General features: G+C 59.8%; 1 protein-coding gene across 1 annotated transcript; it reads right to left on the minus strand.

The window, feature by feature from the left end:
* Positions 1-1,545: 1,545 nt before the first annotated feature.
* HR (HR lysine demethylase and nuclear receptor corepressor) lies at positions 1,546-17,974 on the minus strand. The gene is given in 21 exon segments (XM_010365349.2): positions 1,546-2,893; positions 3,431-3,559; positions 4,005-4,169; positions 6,045-6,160; positions 6,259-6,378; positions 6,519-6,649; positions 6,864-6,933; positions 7,102-7,267; positions 7,476-7,526; positions 7,528-7,719; positions 7,826-7,989; positions 8,374-8,455; positions 9,272-9,387; positions 9,559-9,648; positions 10,417-10,581; positions 12,086-12,279; positions 12,357-12,507; positions 13,853-13,886; positions 13,888-14,646; positions 15,370-16,016; positions 17,234-17,974. Coding segments are annotated over 20 exon segments (3,564 nt in total). The 5' UTR covers positions 15,976-16,016; positions 17,234-17,974; the 3' UTR covers positions 1,546-2,830.
* Between the last annotated feature and the right edge of the window lie 2,934 nt (positions 17,975-20,908).

Below are 20,908 nucleotides of genomic sequence, written 5' to 3' on the forward strand. Positions count from 1 at the left end.
CTGGAAGGACAAAGGGGGTGAAGAGGAGATAAGGTCTTTTGGGGAAGACAGAGGCTCAGTGATGCACTGTCCCCACCCCTAATGGGTAAAATTCAGAGAACCATCTTCCCACAGGAACGACCCCAGATTTGGGGTTCTGAGGTGACATCAGGACATGACTATGGAAGATGAAGTGAGGCATGGTGGATCACGCTTGTAATCCCAGAACTTTGGGAGGCCAAGGTGGGCAGATTGCTTGAGCCCAGGAGTTCAAGACCAGCCTGGGTAGTGTGGCAAGACCCTGTCTCTACGAAAACTACCAAAATTAGTCAGGGATGGTGGCACGCACCTGTAGTCCCAGCTACTCAGGAGGCTGAGGTGGGAGGATGGCATGAGTCCAGGAGGCAGAGGTTGCAGTGAGCTGAGATTGCGTCACTGCATTCCAGCCTGGGTGACGGAGTGAGACCCTGTCTCAAACGAAAGATGAAACGTAGGTAGGAATGGGTCATTCAGGACCACTTGGAACATGATCAGCTATAAAATAAAGCACATACATTGGAAGAAGAAGGACAGAGAGGAGGGCAAGCCTGTCTTTAAATTCCACTAAGAGTTAAAACTATAATGTGAACAAGGTGGCTTGACTCAGAAAACTTGGTTCAAATCCCGTTCTGCCACTAAAATTGCTATACGACCATGGGTAATTTACTTAATTGTAGTTTGCCTGTTTCTTCTTCTGTAAAGTGGAAATAAATCCTATCTGTCTCAAAATCATGATAATGGATTAACTGAAATCATTTTAATGAAAGGGGTGAAATGAGATTAATAATAATAATTATTATTATTATTATTTTAGAGACAGAGTCTTGCTCTGTCACCCAAGCTGGAGTGCAGTGGCGTGACCTTGGGTCATTGCAATCTCCACCTCCCAGGTTCAAGCGATTCTTCTGCCTCAGCCTCTGGAGTAGCTGGGATTACAGGCGCCTGCCACCATGCCCGGCTAATTTTTTTTTTTTTTTTTTGGTATTTTAGTAGAGACAGGGTTTCACCATGTTGGCCAGGCTGGTCTTGAACTCCTGACCTCAAGTGATCCACCTGTCTCTGCCTCCCAAAGTGCTAGGATTACAGGGGTGAACCACCTCGCCTGGCCAGATGAGATCAATTAAATGAAAACAATAGCAAAGTAAACGTAGAGTTCTCAGTTTTTTCTTTTCTCCTCTTTATCCCATAAAAAAATGAAAATAACTGAGTTCTCCAAACAATGAAGAAAGCCCTTTTTTTTTTTTTTTTTTTTTTTTTAAATAAAGGATGATTTTGTCAATCATGGCAAAGCCACTTAATGGAATATAAGCAGTCATTTAAAATGAAGGTTAGGTAGCAACACAGAAAATGATGATGATATGGTGTTGAAAGAAAGAAAGCAAGGACAGAACACCGCAATCCAGCCACGTGTACAGCAAATCCTTGGGGAAAGCACTGGGAGGGAATACGCCAAAATACTCATAGTAGTTGGAGGTGTGTAATGATAGGCTTGAAGGTGACTTCCTTATTTTCTAAATGTTCTGAAAGTATATTACACTTATAATAATAATAAAAAAAACTTTATTTAATAAAAAAAATTCCCCAAACCACAGCAGGAACAATTAGGTACGACAAGAGTGGGAGTGCTTTTCTTTGTAGGGCTGAGATACACAAGGGAAGCCGGAGAGGGCAGAGCGCCACCGGAAGGCTGCAGGCGTGGGGTGGGGACAAGGAGGGGTCGGCTGTCTGAAGCAGTCAGGCTCAGTCCCAGGGTGGCTGGGCCTGGCATCGGTCACGGCCACCAAGGGCAGACAGGTGGGGCAAGGGCTCCTCTGGGCCACACTTCTGGATCTCCAGGAGAGGTGGGGTGGCCTGGAGCTTGCTGGGTGGAGTAGGGCTCCGGAGTCTCTGCACAGGGAGGTCACCTCGTGGCTGTGCCCCAGGACTCTGCCTTGCCTGCTGTTGCACTCAGGAGCATCTTTGGGGAATAGCCCTCCACCCCACCCAAAGGTTCCTCAGTGGGAGGCAAGGACCCAGGCCCTGGAGGAAGGAGGAAGAGCAGGCAGTGGTGTCCTGTCCCTCAGGCCCCAGCTCCGGGCTGCCCTACTCCATTTGCCTCTACTCTAGGGCAGATTTCCATGTCCCCCTCCCTCCCTGGACCATGTGGCCTGCAGGGGCAGGGCCAACCACACTGGCAGCAGTCACAAAACACAGACTTTAATGGAAATCATGAAGGAGGGAAGCGGGCGGACCTGGAAGGGGCTGAGTGACATCGCCCATGCCGCTCCCTCAGCCAAGCCTGAGCAGCTCCTGATGCCACCCTCTCCTCACACTCCCCAGATCTTTTGGCAGGAGGACGGAAGGTCAGGGACCCCTTGTTCAGCATGCCTGCAGTGAGCCCAGTTGGGGATGCGGTGGTAGAAGCGGAGCTGGGGCAGTAGAGCAGGCTCAGCAGGAGTGAGCAGCAGGAGGAGGTGTTGCTTAAGCCAGAATGATTCCCAAGGTCCCCCAAGGAAGGGCTGTTTGTCTCCTGGGTCGGGGAGGAGTAGGGGTTGGAGGAAGTCAATCGACCCCAATGCAGGCCTGGTACCATGGAGAGGGGCACAGCGTGGGGGAGGTGCCAGCCTGAGAAGGACAGGTGTGAGCTAGGTGGCACTGTGGTTGTTGGTTTAAGGGGGAGGGGAACAGGGTGCCCTGCTTGTGCCCAGAGTGGTGCCTGTGGCGTTGACCAGAAATCCTCAAGTCCCCTAGCGTCATTCCCTGCTAAAGTTGTACCTGGGCTGAGCACCTGGTCTACCTGTCCCCACTCCGACCCCAAACACCCAGCATCCCTCTATTTGGCCTCCTGCAATGTCCCCACGGCCACCTTCACTGCTTGGAACACAGCCCAGTCCATCTAGGAAAAAGAGAGAGGACAAAGCATTTTCAGCCACATTCCTGGACCCCCCACTGTCCCCCACCCTACTTAAAAGGAATACTCTGGCCAGGTGCGGTGGCTCACACCTGTAATCCCAGCACTTTGGGAGGCTGAAGTGGGTAGATCATTTGAGGTCAGGAGTTCGAGACCAGCCTGGCTAACATGGTAAAAACCCCCACCTCTACTAAAAAAAAAAAAAAAAAAAAATCAGCCAGATGTGGTGGTGGGCGCCTGTAATCTCAGCTACTTGGGAGACTGAGGCCGGAGAATTGCTTGAACCCAGGAGGCAGAGGTTGCAGGGAGCTGAGATAGTGCCGCTGCACTCCAGCCTGGGCGACAGAGCAAGACTCCGTCTCAAACAACAAAACGAAACAAAATAGAAAGAATACTGTGCCCCCTGCACAGAGTAACTGTGCTTGGCACAGGGTGGGATCTACTATGTCCACCAAAGCTGTGGCACAGGGAGGTGGGAGGCTTGGGCAGCACACCCAGCCTGCTGGCCCATATCCCACTCACCTGGGCACAAAGCAGGCGGCAGTCAGGGTGAAGGCTGGATCCCTGGTGGCAGAGCTGAGCAGAGAGGGCAGAGGTCTCAGGGGAGAGGAAGTGCTGAGTGATGCTGACTGTGCTCACCAGGCCCTGCACCTGTGTCAGGGGAACATGGACAGTGAGGCTCAAGATCACACATCCTCTCCCTGTGCCCCTGGTCCCTGAGGTTCGCTTCCTCTAATGACACCCACTCCTGACCCCTAGCTCTCAGAGAGCAGATTCCTGGATGCACCACTGGACACCTCAAAGGCTGGGCCAAAACCGGGCCTCAGGACTGCCGGAGAGACCCCGAAGTCTCCCCGCGAGCCCCCTGACATCAGCATGCCCAGGAAAACAGGAGTGGACTCTGGCGCCAGTCCCAGTTGGGCTCAGTGTCTTCAAGGCCTCTTGGCTCCCCAGTTTTCTCTTCCCCACAGCAGCGTGCGGCTCCCTGCCCTGCCCAGCTCTTGGGTATTGAGGGGATGTTGGACGCCTGCGGCCTTGATAGGGTCGCTCCTGCCATCCTGATCTCCCCGCAGAGCCCCTGCCCGCTGGGAAGCACCTGGTGGGGAGCCCCTGCAGGCACCAGCACGGCCTCTCCGGGGGCCTGGAGCAGGGTCCAGCAGCTCACGCCCCACTCCTCCCGCAGGCGCCGCCGCAGCCCTGCATCCAGGTAGCAGCTGCCTGGGGCGCCAGGCTCCAGGGCGCCTGCCCCGGCCGGGCACACCTCAAAGAAGAGAAGGGGGAATGAGCAAGATGGGGAGGGAAGGGCAGGGCTGCAGGAGGATGGGACATGGACTTTCCAGAGGCCAGAGGTGGAGAAAAGAGCTGAAGGGTGAGGTCTTGAAGGGCTGGCAGGGAGGGTATGGTTGGGTTTGTTTGGGGCTGGGGCAGCTCAGGTTGGCAGAACACACATTTGGCTGGAAGGAGCTTAGAAGGAAGGGGTTCAAGGCCCTACAGGTGGGTAGACTGAATCCCTGCTTTTCTGGGGCTAGAGGCCTTTAACAGCCTCTGTGACCTCAGCCCCTCTGCTCCCTCTCTCAATGGTGCCCCTTTCTGCAAAGCCAAGGGAGACGTCCTGCATAATCCCAGTTCATAAACTGTCTACCAGGACTTCTTACTCTGGAATGGCCAGAATTGTGTGCTAAGTGGTAGGTGAGCAGGGAACTGTATGTCCCTGGGGAGACAACTCAAAGCGTTCATCAGGGTCTCCCTAAGATTCTGGACGCGGAAAAGGGAACGACCACTGCGAGGCTGTGAGTGCCAGCGGGTGAACAGGCTTTCGGGCCAGGCCCAGGTCTCTGCAGCAGCCACAGCTACGGGGACCTCACAAGCCCAACCAGAGCAGCGAGCTCTCTGGGCAGGCAGGGACTCGCGGAGGCCAGAGGTGCCCAGGGAACATGTGCAAAGGGGACGCCGGCATCATGCTCCAACCCGCCACCAGCCCAATCCACCCCCTTCAGCAAGGACCTCAGCCATTGCCCCTGGGCTTAGGGCTGCAAGATGGGGCCATCAGGGAAGGGAAGGCTAGTGAAACCAATGGGACCCTAGAGGAGTCCCGGTTGGGTGCCAAGATTCCTTTGCCCTTGGAGATTCAGATCCATCCTAGAGCTGAGCAGTGTTTCCCAGGCCACCCAGGGAGACTGTGCCCCTCAGCCCTGCCCCGTGAGTCACTGGGTTGGGCCGTGGGGACTGCCCACGGCCAGCCACACCCAGCCCGGAAGAGGCCATCTGCGTGTGGAGGTGTGAGCCCCTCTGCATGTCCCAGCATCTGTGTGTGCATCTACACGTGTGTATGCCTGTGGGCAGGAGGAGTGCACACCATGCTGGCCTCTGCAAGTCTCCGTGTGTGTGCTTTGGCGAGGGGTGACACTAGGTGGAAGTCTTTTCCCCAGGATAATGAGGGCCCAGCTGGACTTGGGAACCACGGGGCTGCCCTCGCCTTACCCCTGGGCTCTCCTCCCCTGCGCCTCAAGCCTCTTGCCTCCATCCCACCCCATCACTTTCCCCTTCCCTGGCTCCTCACCTGACCCATCTCTCCTTCCACTTCCCTCAGCCCTCTTCCTTGCTAGCCCCTCCAGGCGCATCTCCTCCAGGCAGTCTCCCCTAACAAGATGCAAATACCAAAAGAGGGGCAGCAGGACGGAGTCTCAGAAGGGAGGGAAGGCTGCCTGCTTCCAGGAATAGCACAGAGTAGTGACCTGGGGCCATGACAGACAGAAGCTCAGATCCCAGCCCTGCCACTGAGCCTCGGTGTTCTCATTTGCCAATGGGAAAGGAGCAGTACCTGCCTCATGGGGCAGGGGACTGAGACAGGTAACAGATATTATGCCTAAGGCCCTGGTACCACGTCCAGCCTCAGGCAGCTGGTGCTGTCATTTCATCCTCAGGTCCAGGCTCTCCTGCCACAAACCCCTGCCACTTCTCTGAGCCCCATGGCAGAACTCTGGGTCCCCTGTGCCTTCTCTGCACCTGTCTGTGCGAGTTGGTCTGTGCAGTTCACCTGAGGGCATGGGGCGGGGAGCGAGCACACTAGGGTGGGACTGGACGAGCTTCTAGGGCTGAGCAGGGGGAAGGGTAGGGCTCCCGGCTGCCTCCTCACCATCTGGAGAAAGCGGCGGATGCGCTGGGCGTCCTGTGCCCGGAACACGTGCCACACAGTGCTGACCTGGCTGCCCGGAGACCAGAGCCCCTCCCCGTCCAAGTCTGAAAGGAAGTCTGAGGAGGAAAAAGCAGTCAGGCAAGCCCTGGGCTAGTGGCAACGGACACTCGCCTCTGTATCTTGTCCCTGCTCCTGCCTCTGGCCGAGGACCTACCTTTCTGTGCCCGGTGCCAGGCAGGCAGTGGTGCCTCAGCGTGCACCAGGATGCTGACCAGGTCAGCCACCTCCACACAGAGGTTCTTGGTCCCCAGGTGTCCCCGGTGTGGGCTCACACCTGCATGGCAATAGAGAAAGAACAGTTAGAAATGGAATCAGAGAAGCACTTGAAGTCCCAGGGCCTTGGCACAGACGCTCGTGTGCCCTGAGATGACAGGCACGGGAGTAGGGACTGAGCGGGAGTGGAGGGACGCTCACCATAAGCTGCCCAGAGTTGGGGCTCCAGTGGACGCAGGGCAAGGCCAGGTGGGAGGTAGGAAGCCAGGTTGAGTTTTCCATGGTGGGCGCAGTACTCCGGGAGTGGCAGGCTGGCAGCTAGGTTCTCCACCCTATGGGGCGAGGGGGTCATGCCCAGCAGGCCCAACCCGTGCACCAGAGACCCCATCAAGGCCCTCCCACTGCCAAGGTAACTCCCAGAGGGCAAACATGAGAGTACCGGGGGACACAGGGTGGGAGTGGGGGACAGAGGAGGCGGGGAGGGCTGAACCAGGCGGGGCCTGCAGTGGCTGGGGAGGTAGGGCTGGCCCTTGGTGACATACACACCTGCTGGTGTCCTCATCCCCCAGAGCTCGATGCAGCAGCAGGACAGAGCCCTCGTCTGACTTTGGGCGAACTATAGGAGGAGATAGAACGGCCACTGGCCTCCTCGGCTCCAAAGCCCCTGCCCCGGCAGCAGCAACACCTGCTTCCAGCCCCTCAGGGTTACTCTGGGACTCCTCTGCCACCCGGTCCCTAGGGCTTGGGCTCCCAGATCCCTCTCCCCTGTGTCGGGGACACTTACGCTCAGGCCAGGAGAAGCCCTCCCAGAATGCTGTGCTGCCCAGGCTGGTGGGCTGGGGAGGCCCGAGGGGACTCAGCGCCTGCACCTGGCCTCCAAGCGCCCCAAGAGCTTCTGTTCCCCACAGGTTGCCCTGCAGTGTCCTTTGGATCCCTGACACCAACACAGGCTGTGGTGGGAAAGGAAGGAGGCCATGAGGAGAATGGCCAGGGTGCCCACCGTGGCCAGGCAACAGTGTGTTGTAAGGGCAGTAGAACAGCTCAGGGACAGCCCTCTTGCTCCCTCTGAGCCATTAGGTCTGTCTGGGCCTAGGGACCAAGGCCCCAAGAGGCAGGTGGGGTGGCCAGGGCTGGGAGGGGAGGGGCAGAGCGCCTCACCTGGCCCTGCCTCCAGTGCTTCTGGAAGAGGTGGAAGCCACGCCGAGGCCTGAGGCCGGGGCTCCTGCAGCCACAGCAAAGCCCCCGGGGGAGGCAGTCGGGGCCGCACTGGAGAGAGAGGCAGGCCCAGGCCCTTGCGCAAGCCCGGGCCAGCTCGAAGCCCCGGCCCCAGGGCTTTCTCCTGGATCTTCCGTTCCACCACCTGTGCGATAATGCTGTCCAGGATGTTGGTGATGCGGTCGTCCTGCAGGAAGGAGTACAGTGGCTCAGGACCCGCTGGGCCCCGCAGGGAGGGCAGGCCCAGCCTCTGGTCCCCTGGCTCCTAGCCCTCCCTCCATGCCCTCACTCACACTGGGCAGGGCCGGAGTGACGGGGGCGAAGGCCATATGTATTCGCTCATGGCCCAAGCAGAGTTTGACCGCGGTAGAAGCCAGCAGTTCGCAGAGAGAAGGACAAGGCAGGGGTGCTTGGCCAGCACGGTCCTCTGCTGGGGTCTCAGTGGAATCGGGGGTCTCTGTTGCGGGGGGAAGATGGTGGGGGGCTTCGTGTTTGGTCCTTCCCCTTCCCCTTGAGGCCCTCTTGCCCATGCTGCTCTTCCCTCTCTTCCTGGCCAAGCCCACTCTCTCCCCAGCCAGCATCCCCCACCGCAGCTCTGCACTGGGTCTCCCCACTCTACTGCCTTTCCTGCTGGCAGCTCCAGAGCCTCTAAAAAGAGGGGTTCGGGGGGGTCTGGCCAAAGAAGGTGTTTGGAGGCGTGTCCTGAGGGGAGTGGTGGAGATTATTGGGGGTGGGAGGGTTGCTAAATCCCCGGAGACTTCTGCTGGTTGTCCCCTCCTGCCTTCAAACTCTGGCCCAGCCTCCCTCCTGCACAGGCCGAGGGGCAAGAGGAGCCGCTCACCCTCTTTGATGCTCTTGGTCCTGTGGGTGTCGCCATTGCACGAAGGTTGTGGAGTTGGGGGCATTTTCTGTGTCAATTCCTTCTGTTAAACCCATCCACCACCCCCCAATCCAACCAGAGATTTTAAAATGGCAGACACAGTTCAACACAACCCACAAGAATGAACAATGGACTCTTGTCAGTCCTAAAATCGTGTTTATAGGAGCAAAATGCTATAGGATATAACATTAGGTGGAAAAAAGTTGCTCATAGACTTCTACCTATGGTAGGGTCTATAGTCTACTAAAATAGACAAATGGCTGGAAAGAAATATGTCAAAACTAATGGTGGCATTAAGGTCATCGTCATTTTCTTTCTTATACTTGTCTGTATATTTGGAAAATTTTCCAAATTTTCCACAATGGGTATATAACACAGTGTCTGGCACCCAAAATGCATTCAATGAACGATTTATTTTGAATGGATGACTTTTATAAGAAGAACATGAACTTCATAAAAACTTCAAATGCACACTGAGCGCCTGCTAGGTGTTAGGTGCCGGGGAGACTGAGAAGGCGGGCCAACACTCCACCCAAAGGAACCCATGGCCTGGGGACCGGGCCATACCAACAAGCACCTCTAGCGTGATGCGGCAAGCGCTGAACTAGAATACGCACAGAGTAGGGCAGATATGCTCCAGGAAGGCAGGGGGTGAGGACCTCCAGGGTGGGGGGGTGGGGGGGGGCCAGCGCTCAAGATCGTGCATGGCTCCTGCTCCCCAAGGTGGGAATTAGCCTGATTCCACAGGCTTCTCTCTTGCTCTTCATCCCCATCCAAAAAAGCAAAGGGGGCCAAACCCCTGCAAAGGTCAGTCATTTGCAGGCATGGTACCCAACCGGTGGCATGCCCTGGGTCTTACCTGCTGGCCTGCATCCCCGGGGGCCCACACCCGGGCATCAGCTTGGCAGGGGCAGTGCCCCCGGATATCAAACTTGACCCAGACCTGGTGCATTGCAGTGCTCAGCTCTGCCAAAGCTGGGGGTGGGGGTGGGCAGGAGAGGGAGGTTGGTGGTGAGTGTAGACCAACAGGCAGCTTGGCCTCGCCAAGCAGAAGGGCATGGCACTTGGGGGAGGGATAATCAGACAGGAAGCTGGTCTCTCTCAGGACCCAACCTCTGCATGCCCCACCCCTCCAAGACGGCTCACCCTGGCTGGAGACAAACTGGGTCAGCATCAGGGAACAGGCAGCGTGCCCAGCCTCCTGCGTGCACTCCTCCGTGGACTGCTCCCGAGAGCCTGTGGGGCAGGAAGGGAAAAGCTGCAGGTCCAGAAATCAAGATAATCACAGGTTAAGGTCAGAGAAGGTCAGGACACGATATCTAAATCAGGGGACTCAATAGTCCATAAAACTCGTGCTTTCTGGGAAACCTGGGTCACATAGAGACACAGCACTCTTTGCTTGTAGAATGACAGCCTTTAACGTGCTCAGATGCTTTGCAAGCCCTTAGGCTAACCACGTGGAAGACAATGTTCTAAAACGTATCTGACCCTGGAGCTCTTTTTGGTCATTCCTACTGGAACACAGGGAAATTTCAAGCTCTCACATGGCCAACTTGAGCCAAGGGGGAGAAAGCTGAGAACCATGAAAAGAACAGGACAAAATCAGAAGACCTGAGTCTAAGTCCTGGCCGCAACACTTTACTAACTGTGTGACCTTGGACAAGTCACTTATCCTCTGAGTTTTTCTTATCTGGAAAGCAAAAGCAATTAATACCCACTTCACAGTGTTACAGCAGGTTTTAAAAGGTGCCCGCTGAACAGAGTGGGAGACAACGAGTAGGCACATTCGTCTTTGTTTAAGGGTGGTCAAGGGCGCAGGCATGGTCCTCTGATCTGCAGAGGGGGAAGTCTGCTCTAAGGGCATTGAGCCACCATGGCTGAGGCTGGGGCTGCACAGGGAGTAGGGGGCTTTTTGGGGAGAGGCATTCAACGAATGACCACAGGCTTGCAGCAGTCCCCCTGAGGGCTCCATCCCGCCCTCCCACCCCCAGCCCCTCTCCCTACCTGCTTTCTCCCTGGCCCGCCCAGCGCCTGCCACACGACCGCAGGCCACACACAGCCGGTGGCTGCAACGGGGACATCGCCAGTGGGTGTTGAAGAGTCCGTGGTGGCAACGGCTGCAGCAGCGTGGAATGCCTGGGTTGTCCTCTGTCACGGCTGGCCCTTGGCCTGCTGACCACGGAGAGAACAGGGTCAGAGGGTGAAGGCAACAGGCCCCAGTGGAAGGCTTCATGTGGCAAGGATCCAGGCAGGGGCAGGAGAAGCAGGGAGCAGCTTCCATGGAGGGCCCCCCAGGGAAGGGAGACAAGCCCCTCGACAGCTACCCACTGCTTACTCCTCAGCCCTGTCAAGAGCCTTGCTGCAGAAACCATCCTGTCCAGCAAAGCTCTCCAGGGATAGTGGAGGCCTCAGCTCCACCATTCCTGCCCCACACCCAGCCCTGCCCCAGGGACTTCCCCACTGGCCCTGCATTACTAATCCACACCGCTTCTAGCGCACTCTTTCCTCCACCTCCTTCCCTCCAAGCCGTATGTGCTACCAGAAATGGTAACCATGCTCAGGTGCCATTTCCTCCAGGAGACTTTGTTGTCGTTGTTTTGAGATAGGGTCTCACTCTGTCACCTAGGCTGGAATGCAGTGGTGTGATTACAGCTCACAGCAGTCTCCATCTCCTGGGCTCAAGTGATCCTCCCACCTTGGCCTCCCAAAGTGCTGGGATTACAGGCATGAGCCACTGCACCCAGCCAGGAGTGGGGTTTTCTAAGAGCCGAGTATCAGACTAAGCCATTGTTGGTAGGTGGAAAAGGTGCCACTGAGTACAGTTCAACAAACGCCTTGCCTTTGGGTGCAGGAGATTCAGAGGTGGTCAGGACTTGGCCCTGCCTCACGGTGCACACATTCTGGGTAGGGAGATGGACCCATAAATATGGCAATGACTGTGGCACTATGAGGCGGGTGCTGGAGGAAAATGCCAGGGAAGGGTGAGGATGGGAATGCAGGCGAGCTTCCCAAGAGGGCCCCAGAGGATGAGTAAGTTTTCATTCACCAGGTAGAAAGGGAGGAGCAGGGCATTCCAGACACAGGGACAGCCAGTGCCAAGGCCTGAGGGGATGACAAGCTCCAGGGAGCCGGGAAAGGAAGGATGGGTGGCGTGTGTGCTGGGAACCCAGGCTGGGAGTGGCAGGAGCTGACAGGGAGCAGGGAGCTGGCTGAAGATGCACCAAGGGGCCTGGCCTGTCTGAGGCAAGAGGGAGCCCCGGGGGTCTCCACCCAAAAACTGACCGGCAGCCCAGGGCTGTGTGCTTACGAGGAACTCCCTCTGCTGCGGAAAGGCGACCAGAGGGAGCGCCTGCAGCCAGAGGGACCTTAGCCCAGGTCCTGCCAGCCCTCCAGGCCCAGGAGCTTCGCCTGACCCCCAACCCCTCAGGAGCTCCCCCACCTCCCAGTGCCTTGCCGATACTTGGCACTCATTCTTGTTTTCCCAGCAAGCCCAAAAACTCCCAGAGAACTGGGCTGTACCCAGTTTGACACCTTCCTGATGTCCCCACCCAGGCCAGGAGCTCTTCCAAGGTTGCCTTAGGTCTAGGAGCCGGCAGTGTGGGTGGGGTCAGGGGAGGGACACCTGGGGCTCCCCCTACAGAGACCCCATGCAGACCCAGGAGGTCCTGTTCACCTTCCCGCTGGGCCCAGGCCAGGGCTTCCCGCTCCCTCCGCAGCAGGCGGCACAGTCGGTCCCCCAGACCACTGAGCAGATGCTTGGCGAGGCCTGTGCTGAGCCCACCATCAGGGCCGGACCCTGGGCCTTCCTCAGAGCTGGAGTTGGCGGCTGTGTCTTCCTCCTGCTGTGGTTCCCCTCCCAAAGGTGATCTGGAGAGAGGGCAAGGGGAGATGAGGAGGGACCCCTGGCGGGAGGGTACTGGAGGCATCCAGGGGCAACGGCTCACCTCCGCACTTGCTGAAAGTGGCCGGCCAGCCCTCCTCCCTCTCCAGCTGCCTGGGCACAACTTTGGCATTGAGCCAGTTTTGCAGGGAGAGCCAGGCATGGTATGTCCTGAAGTCCTGGGTCCTGGAGACTGGCCTGGCCATCTCGGGGTCCTGAGGAGACAATGTGGAGGTCAGGAGTCTGGGCTTCCTGGGCTGCTGAGAACCCCATCCCAGCCTTAGCGCCCACCCCGTCCACACTCAGACCCAGCCCAGTTCCTTGCCCGAGGCCTCTGAAGCTTAATTCAGAACCAGCAAGAGTGGACCAGGCAGCTGGAAGGCTCGCACGCCAGGCTGAGCAGGGAGTCTGAGGATGCCCTGACACGGACCAGCAGCCGAGGGAAGAGGTTGTCTGTGTGTTGAGCCCAAGGCTTTGGGCAGCTGGGGCGATCATCCTGACACATGTGCAGGATCCAGTCAGTGTAGACTTTGGATAGCTCCACTGAAGGCTTAGTGATACCGCTGGCTGTGTGACATGAGGAGATAATCCCAAAGTGGACGGAGGGCGCCGGAAGGTGAGAAGGCCGGAGAGTTTCGACACAGGCCACAGGTGCAGTAACCCAAGAAGGCGAAGGGGTCAACTACCCAGCCAGGGCAGAGGCCTGGGAGGGCACACACAGGCCCATGCCAGGTGCAGGGGCATTTGAGCAAGGCCATGGAGAGTCCTGATCCACACCCAGCTGTCCAGGAAGCTGAAAAACTGAAGTGATCCCGAAGAACTGAGGCTGAGGCCGGCAGTGCCAGGCCTTCCGTGGAGGGCACAGTGTAGCAGACGACTCCAGGGTGCGCCCAGAGCCCTAACACTGGCAGAGTCCAAACTGAGTATCCAGTTCCCTCTGGCCAAGAGAGCAGCAGTTCCTGGGACAGGACAAGGGATCCTTCAGGAGAAGCAATTCCCCAAACAGGGATTTGTGGCACAAGCAGTCATCGCAGTGAACATTTACTGAGTGTTCACTGGGTGCCAGGAATTCTTCCAAGCCCTTGCTATGAATTATTCTAGCATTTAACTTTTACAGCAGTCTTCCTGAGGTAGGTGCCATCTTCATCCCTATTTTATAGATGAAGTAACTGAGGCCCAGAGAGGTGAAGTTGCTCATCCTAGGCCACACAGCTACCAATCAGCAAAGTCAGGGACGAGGTGCTCTGGCTCCAGAGCTGTGCTCTGAACCATGTCATTATACTGCTACCAACACACCAGGGCTTGGGAGGAGACAAAGATAGAAGCTACTTGCTAGAAGGCTCTGGCCTAGAGACGCTGAAGAACTCCCAGAGAGCCATCGCGATCCAGGTGGGAGGCTAACCACTGGCTGTGGTCCATTCATAAAGCGGGCGATCCAGGTGGGAGGCTAACCACTGGCTGTGGTCCATTCATAAAGCCTACGGACCCCGCCCCATGCGAAGCCCCAGCCCCGGCTGCCCCCTCCCATGCAGGGCCTGCAGCCCCTCCCGGCCCCCTTACCTCTCTGGTCATCATGCTGTCCCGAGTCCGCCTGCCTTGTTCCCTATTGATGTGTCCCGCACCTCCTGCCAACCCCCAGCCCCCTGTTCTGCAGTGCCTGGGAGAGGGTCTGGTGGCCGCTTGGGGGCTGGGCCGCCCACTGCTCCTTGGATCTCCGGGCTGCCTGCCCTTTTGAGGGCCCGGAGCTGAGCAACCGGCCTCTCCTCGGCCTCAGGGCAGCCGCGTGGACATTCAAACTGCTCTGAGTGCCGTGTGAGCCATGTCTTCTTCAGTTTGGTGTGGTGGCTGGGGGGGCAGGCCCTGGGGCCAGAGGCCTTGTTCACTTCCTCACTGGGTTCGCTGGCTCCACTGGCACCCCCCTCCAGGCCCTCCTGGCACTTCCCACAAGGGCCAAGACCCCCATCTTTAGTGGGTGGATAGGATGAGCAGCAGCCCCGCTGGGTGATAGGTGGCTCGGGAGAGGGGCACCTTGGTGTGGCTGGTGGCCCCAGCTGGTACCCAAGGCTCCCACCGCTTGGTCCAGCCCAGACGTTGCCAAGAGTATGAACGAGGCCTGGGTGATAAGCGGGCCAGGGGGTCCGGGGCACAGTGTCTGGCTGCCCCAGGAAGAGTGGGCAAGGATTCTGCTGACGGCCAGCTCCCATCTCTCCATCCCTCTGGTGCAGTGAAGGACGTTCGGCCTTGCCGGCTCTCTGCAGGTGCCCCCCAGGGTTTAAACCCAACAACCCAGGTTCCGCAGCTGCCAAGGGCTCTTTTGCCAACCTGAGAATGCTCGGATCCTTGTGGTAAAAGCCCTAAAGAGGGGAGAAAGTGTTACGCCTGGGCTGACTTGGGCTCCCCGTGCCTAAATGTATGGGCAGAACTGGCAAGTAAGAAGGAAGGGGAGAATACTGAAGCCCTCAAATTCTGATTAATAAATGCACTGCCCTAGGTCTCTGGAGTGCCTCCGACACTGTCCTGGCAACCCCCACCTCCTCCCCCAGGATTTCTCAGACTTCCTCACAAGGAAGTCTAAGAACTAAAGGGTCCTGGCACAGCCAAAGGGCATCCAGGGTCTGTTTGGGCCGTTTGGCGTCCTATGCCATACTGAGTTTTAAGTGTTTTAAAATCTCATCCCTGGGAGTGGGAGTCATCTATGGGGGAGGTGCCCCAGACATGGGCCATGGGGTCCCCTGCACATCCCATTCTCAGATAGAGGGGCCTTCTCTGCCCGCCCATCTCCTCCCAGGACAAGCCACACATTCCAAGGCCACAGTTCCCAGGACCTTATCCTAGGCAGACAATGGGTGAGTCAGTGGCTGCAATGACCTGAGGGCAGGGGAGGCCTAGAGAGATGGAACTGCTCAGGGGAGGGCTTGCTTGGGGTTGACTGTGGGGCCCGGGACAGCTCCAAGCTGATAGACCCCTCTACCTCGGTGCTGCCTTCTCTTTTCATCACAGTGGAAGAACAGCTTGGGGACCACCAAGCCACTTTGCAAGGCCAGAGCCACAGGTACCCTCTCTGCCCCTGCACTCACCTTGCTGCCTAAGCTGAAGGCAGAGGGCACTTTGGGCTGGCCCCCGGAGTGTACCCAGGGGTGTGGGGCCAGGGGCCAGTCACGTGGACGCTCTGGGGGCAGGCCAGACACTAGGTAGGGTGGCAAGCAGGTGGGCACCCAGAAGGGAGCTCGCTCCAGGATCTTGGTCTCCAGAAGGAAAGGGCAGCTCCAGGGCCGGAAGGCCACAGGGTCACTCTTGAGATGGCCACCACCATGCTCAGGCATCAGGGGGCCACAGCGAGGTGGGCACGCTGGCCCACAGAATGCCAGCGGATGGGTAAGCATGGCCTCCTTCCAGCGCAGTCCCTCTTTGCTGCCCAGCCAGTTGACCTTCCTCTCCCCATTCTGGGGGCCCTCGCCCTCCACGAGCGGGAGCATGTCCTTGGGGCCCTGGGGGAAGCCAGGGGGAAGCCAGGAGTCTGAGGTGCTTGGGAAGCCCCCCCAAAAGGGAGCAGGCTCTCCCAGGCACAGCGGCCCACGGTGCAGGCCATCTCGAGGCGGGCTGCCGGGCTCCTGTCTGACGATGCCGTTCTCTGCGGCCGTCTTCTCCCAGGTGCCCTTCAGGAAGCTGGGCGTACTCTCCATCACTCTCCTGCCCTCATGGGGCTCTCCCAGAGGGGGGGTCCCTGGAGCATAACCATCAAAGCATGAGCTTCTGGGGCACATTCCCCAAGCACCTTACTGCCTGGCACAGAGTGGACACTGCCCTGGCAGCACCGAGGCAGCTCAAACTAGTAAGGCAAGTGCCAGCCCACAACTGGGCACCGTGCTGCCTCTCCACATGCAGCCAGACGCATCTTGCTCCTCCAGTATGGGGATATCATCCCTTCCCCAAATTCCACCTAGGCCAGTGCACCTCAGCAGAGGCTGCCATCGCTAGTAGGGCATGTCCTGGCCTCACGGAGCTAGGAATCTGCTCACGACCCATGAGGCAGGACAGAAAGTGGAAGGCCCTGAACGAGGAAAAAGGCTGGATCCTGAGCCTGACTCTGTCCTATGCTGCGTGGCCCCGGGCAAGTCATGTCACTCCTCTGGGCCTCAGTGTGCCCTTGAGGGTTGAGTCGTCTCAGAGGATTCTTCTCATCCTGCAATCAGTGGTTTTGGGGGTGCTGCTAGCCCAACCCTAGCCTACAGTCCCAGCCAGGTTTGTTGCCGTGGGAAGTGCAGGCCTGGCAGGCTGGAGTCACTGGGGAAAGCTGCCAGCCAGGGCCGCTGGCTGTGTCTCTCTCTACACCTGCGCGGCCCTGAGTCAGCCTCTTCCCAGAGCCCTGCAGTTTCTCGGCTTCTCAAGCAGAGTCCCAGGACAACTGCAGGAGGCTAGGAACCCCGCCCTGGCCCCCAGCGGGAAGAACGCGCCGGCACAGGGGAGGGGGATTAAGAAGCCTCAGCTGGATGGGTCAAGTTGCCTTAGCCCCGCCAGCAGTGACAGGGCAGCCGCCACCGCCGCTGGAAACTTCAGCTTGGCGGGGAGGGGAGAGGGAAGGAGGCGGGGAAAGCGGGCTGGGCCCCAGAGAGACGCAAGGGAGGGAAAATTGAACGTGCGTACAAGGGACCAGGATGACAGGTGGCACTAGAGCGGCAGCGCTCTCTTGGCGCGGTCCCCTCGGCCAGCGCGACGAAGCCCCAGGCAAGAGGTGACGGCGCAGTGGCAGAGGGCGCCCAGGTTTTCTGGAGCCACGGCTCCGCCGTGGTCTGGCCGCGTCGGGGGTTCTAACTTTCAGGTGTCAGAATGGGTGGCCCAGCCCAGAGGGGCACGGGGAACTCACTCCGTACGGGCACCGCAGGCTCGGCTCAGAAATCCCCCGACACGAGTGTCCCCAGACGGCGCGCTCCTGGTGCTTACCTGGGCTTCACCGGCCGGTCGCGGCGCAGGCGGTGGCGGTCGTCGTGGCCGGCACCGGGCGCCTGCTCCCCATGGGCCAGTTCCGGGGCCTCCCGGCCGGCGGGCGAGGATACGTTCTCTCGCTCTGCTCAGCGCGCTCGCGCTCTCCTTTCCCCGGGGCGGCGGGGGCGCTCTAGGGCCGCAGGTTGGAGGGGTCGGACTCCGGGATCTGCAGGATGCGGCACACCGCGCGGATCGGCCGCACCAGCTTCTGGGCCGAGGCCGTGGGTTGCGCCATGGGACGCCGAGACTCCGTGCTGCGCCGCGGGGAGGGCCGGGCCGGGGCTAGGGAGCGGGTGCCCCCGGAGGGAGAGAAGGCGCCGGGCCGGGGGGAACACGCGCCCCGGGTCGGAGATGGCCGAGTGGGGGGAAAGGCCGAGGGGCCGGGGGAGGGGGTCGTGCCTGGATGGGGGTGCCGATCCTGGGACCCAGGAGTGAGGCACCGGCGAGGGCGCAGTACCGCGCAGCGCGGCTAATGGAGGTAGAGCGCGGCGGAGTGCGCAGCAGGACCTCTGATCGCCATCGCCAGACGCGCAACTGAGAGTGGGGAAGCTGCTCCGCCGGTTTCCTCCTCCAGCACCCTGCGGGAAACAGGAGCCCGTGATTCGGCGGCCGCGCCTGGGCCTGCCCCCTCCCGGGCCCCGGGGGCTTCCGCCAACGCCCCGGCGATGCCACCGGCTGCGCACGGGGAGAATGAGCCCTTTGTTCCCCCTCCCCCCCGCCGCACCCGGGCGCCTGCCGAGAGAGGCTCCCCCGGGGCAGCGTGCCAGCTTCCCAGCCGCCCCACCCTCCCGTGGGCCCGGCCCCGGAGCCTGGCAGGCGGGCGGCACCCCCACTATAGGTGCCAAGCCCGGGAACTGGAGCAAAGGGCGGGAGGGGCCGGACCAGGCCACGGTGGGGCGGGGTGCCCCCCAGGGTGCTAGGGCGGGGTGGCTGGGAGGGGGCAGTGCCAGAGCTGACAGGGGCAGACGAGTTCTCACGGGTCAGTGATGGGCGCTCTGGCCCACGCCAGCCGTGCTTTGCCTGCCGGGCCACTGGCTCCTGGTCCTCTCCAGCTCTGGCACATGGCACGCCCCACTGGCCTGTGTCTGCCCTGCCTCATCCTCACCTTGTCAAGCTGCTCTTTGCCATTTTCCACCCCAAACCTTTTCCAGACCCCTTCCAGGGCCCAAGGGCACAAAGGGTTGCGGCCTAGGACCTCTGGGAGGGCCTGGGCTCGGGTGTGTCCCTGGTCTAAGGGCCTTGATTTCGCCAAATGTCTGGAGAGGTCATGGGCCCAGATGAGCTCCCACACCGGCTCCAGACCCCGGGCTGTGAATGTCTGCCCCATCCCCAGGGTTCCTGGTGCTTCCAGGCCAGGGGCTGGAGAGGCGCCCATGGGAGTGGCTCCCGGGAGAGCACAGAGAGGAGAGGAAATGGAAAAGCAGGGCACCCTCCACCCGAGGAAGCATCCCGGCTCCGCTGCGGGGGTGGTTCCAGTGCAGACACAAACAGACAGATTCAAACACACACAGACAGATTCAGACTCACACAGAAACCCACACGCCCAACGGGCGCTTCCCTTCCCCTCAGGCACCCACCTCCCACCCTCAGCTACCCTGGCTCCCTGAGGAAGCCATCCTCAGCCTGCCTGGGACAGAAGCTGCACTCCCTCTTTCCCATCCCCTGGAAGCGATGGGTTCTGGATGCCTCTAGCTTGGTCCCAAGTCACACCACCATCCCTGCAGAGGGAAGCCCTGAAGAGCCAGGAGCCTTCCTCCTAAGGGATGAGTAAGGCCTAGAGCCTTCTACCAATTGAGAAGAGTGGGGGTCCTGGGGAGCAGGGGCCTAAAGGAGTGGGCACTGGGCCGGACTTGGGCTGTGTTGGCATCGATTCACCCTGCCCCTGGCCTCCCCCCAGAGGCCAGTTTTGTGGGAAGGCAGGCTGGTAGGGGTTGTTTACATGACTGAGTAACACTCCCTTCCTCCCCAGCTCCCCTGAGGGTGGCTGGGACCTGAGTGTGCCAGGGGAGATGCTTGTAGAGGGTCTAACATGGACTGGAGGCCCCAGGCTCTGAGGCCCGGCCTCCCACTTCCAGGCTGGCTCCAGGGGTGAAGGTGAGGGACTGGGGTGTGCCTGTGGTCCCCCATCTGTGTCCTCTGGCCTCCCTCCTCAGCAGCCGAAGCTTGTGGGAGCGCCAGGGGGAGATTCCTGCGGCTTGGGGCCTGGAAGAGGCCAAGATGGGAGCCCGCGCTGTTCAGAACCCTGAAAGCCTATCGCTCACATCCCCAAAGGGGTTGGGGACTATCCCAGGGGTGTGGGGCGGATACCCCCCTACCGCAGTTGCCATGTCTGCTTTGTGAGGCCACAGTCCCTGGACTAGAGCAGCAGGGCTCTTGGAGACAGGCTGCTGAAAAGCCCAGGGGCTCGTGGGGACTTGCGGGGTGGAAGGAAGGACCTCTTCCCCACCCTCACTCAGCTCCCCATCCTGCTTTGGGGCCCATGCCACAGGCCCACAGAGTCCTTGTAGCCGGCTGTTCTGTGCCTGAAGACGGAGCAGAGCTGAGGAGACACACAAAAGACACAAACACAGAAGGAAAGCCACACGGCGCGTGGACACAATGCCAGACTCGTGGACAAAGGCAAGCTGACCAGCACCCCCAGTCATTCGTGGACCGAGCCCCAGCCCCTCACCGACCCCTGGCGCACTGACACACACTCGCTCGCTGACATACGCTCGTGCTGACGGGCACAGCAGCACTCACGAGCCGGCGGCCCTCATGCCATCCCCAGAGCCCCTTACCTGGGCAAGCACAGTGCCCCCCGGGCAGAGCAGCCCCCGGCCCAGGGGAGGGCAGCAGGCGGGGGCGGGGGAAGGAGCCCCGGAGAGTCAGGCCAAGCTGCCACTAATCCGGGCGGGGAGAGGGGGGGCACCCACGTCAGAGCGGGGACTGCCGGGTGGAGGGCATCTGAGGACATCCCCTCCCACACACGCGGCCGTCTGGGCACCTAGCCCTGCTTCCCCAGCCCCTCCATCCTTCAGACAGCTGAGGCTGGCCTCCCCCCACCCCACCCCCACCCTGTGGCAATGCCTGGGGGGGATGGGGGAGGGGAAATACCAGGCGAATTCTCCGGGGACCCGTGGGGGTGGGGGCAGGGGGTGGGGAGGAGGGGAAGGAAAGTGTGGAGATGCGTTTGGAACCCAGAGGAAGCTCCGAAGCAGATGCCACCCTCCCCTCTCGCCCACCCACCTACATCCCTGACCTAATTCCTCTTCTCAGTCTGCACCTCCCAGTGCGCTTCCTCTTCCCCCCACCTCCCCTCCCCTCCAGGTTACCCCCACAAGCTACCCACCCGGGAAGAGGAAGCCAGCTCCACTCTGCCCTGGGCTTGGGACCTTTGTGCCTACCTGGAAACACCAACTGTGGCCCCCAGGATTTCTCCAGCAGCAGAGGATCCTCCTGCCCAGGCATCTGCCCCCTACGCAGCTCTTGAAACCCCTGGTCCCTGATGCTGGGTAGAGGATGGAGCCAGAGCCTGGGTGCCACCTCCTTAACCCCCTCAAGGTGGAGGGCAGTGCCAACCAGCCCCGACCCAGCTTGGGCCAGGACTGTGTCAGAACTAGAGGCTAATCAGTGGTGGCTAAAAATACAGCC

The sequence above is a fragment of the Rhinopithecus roxellana genome, chromosome 9 (genome assembly GCF_007565055.1).
Source record: "Rhinopithecus roxellana isolate Shanxi Qingling chromosome 9, ASM756505v1, whole genome shotgun sequence".
Lineage (NCBI taxonomy): Eukaryota > Metazoa > Chordata > Mammalia > Primates > Cercopithecidae > Rhinopithecus > Rhinopithecus roxellana.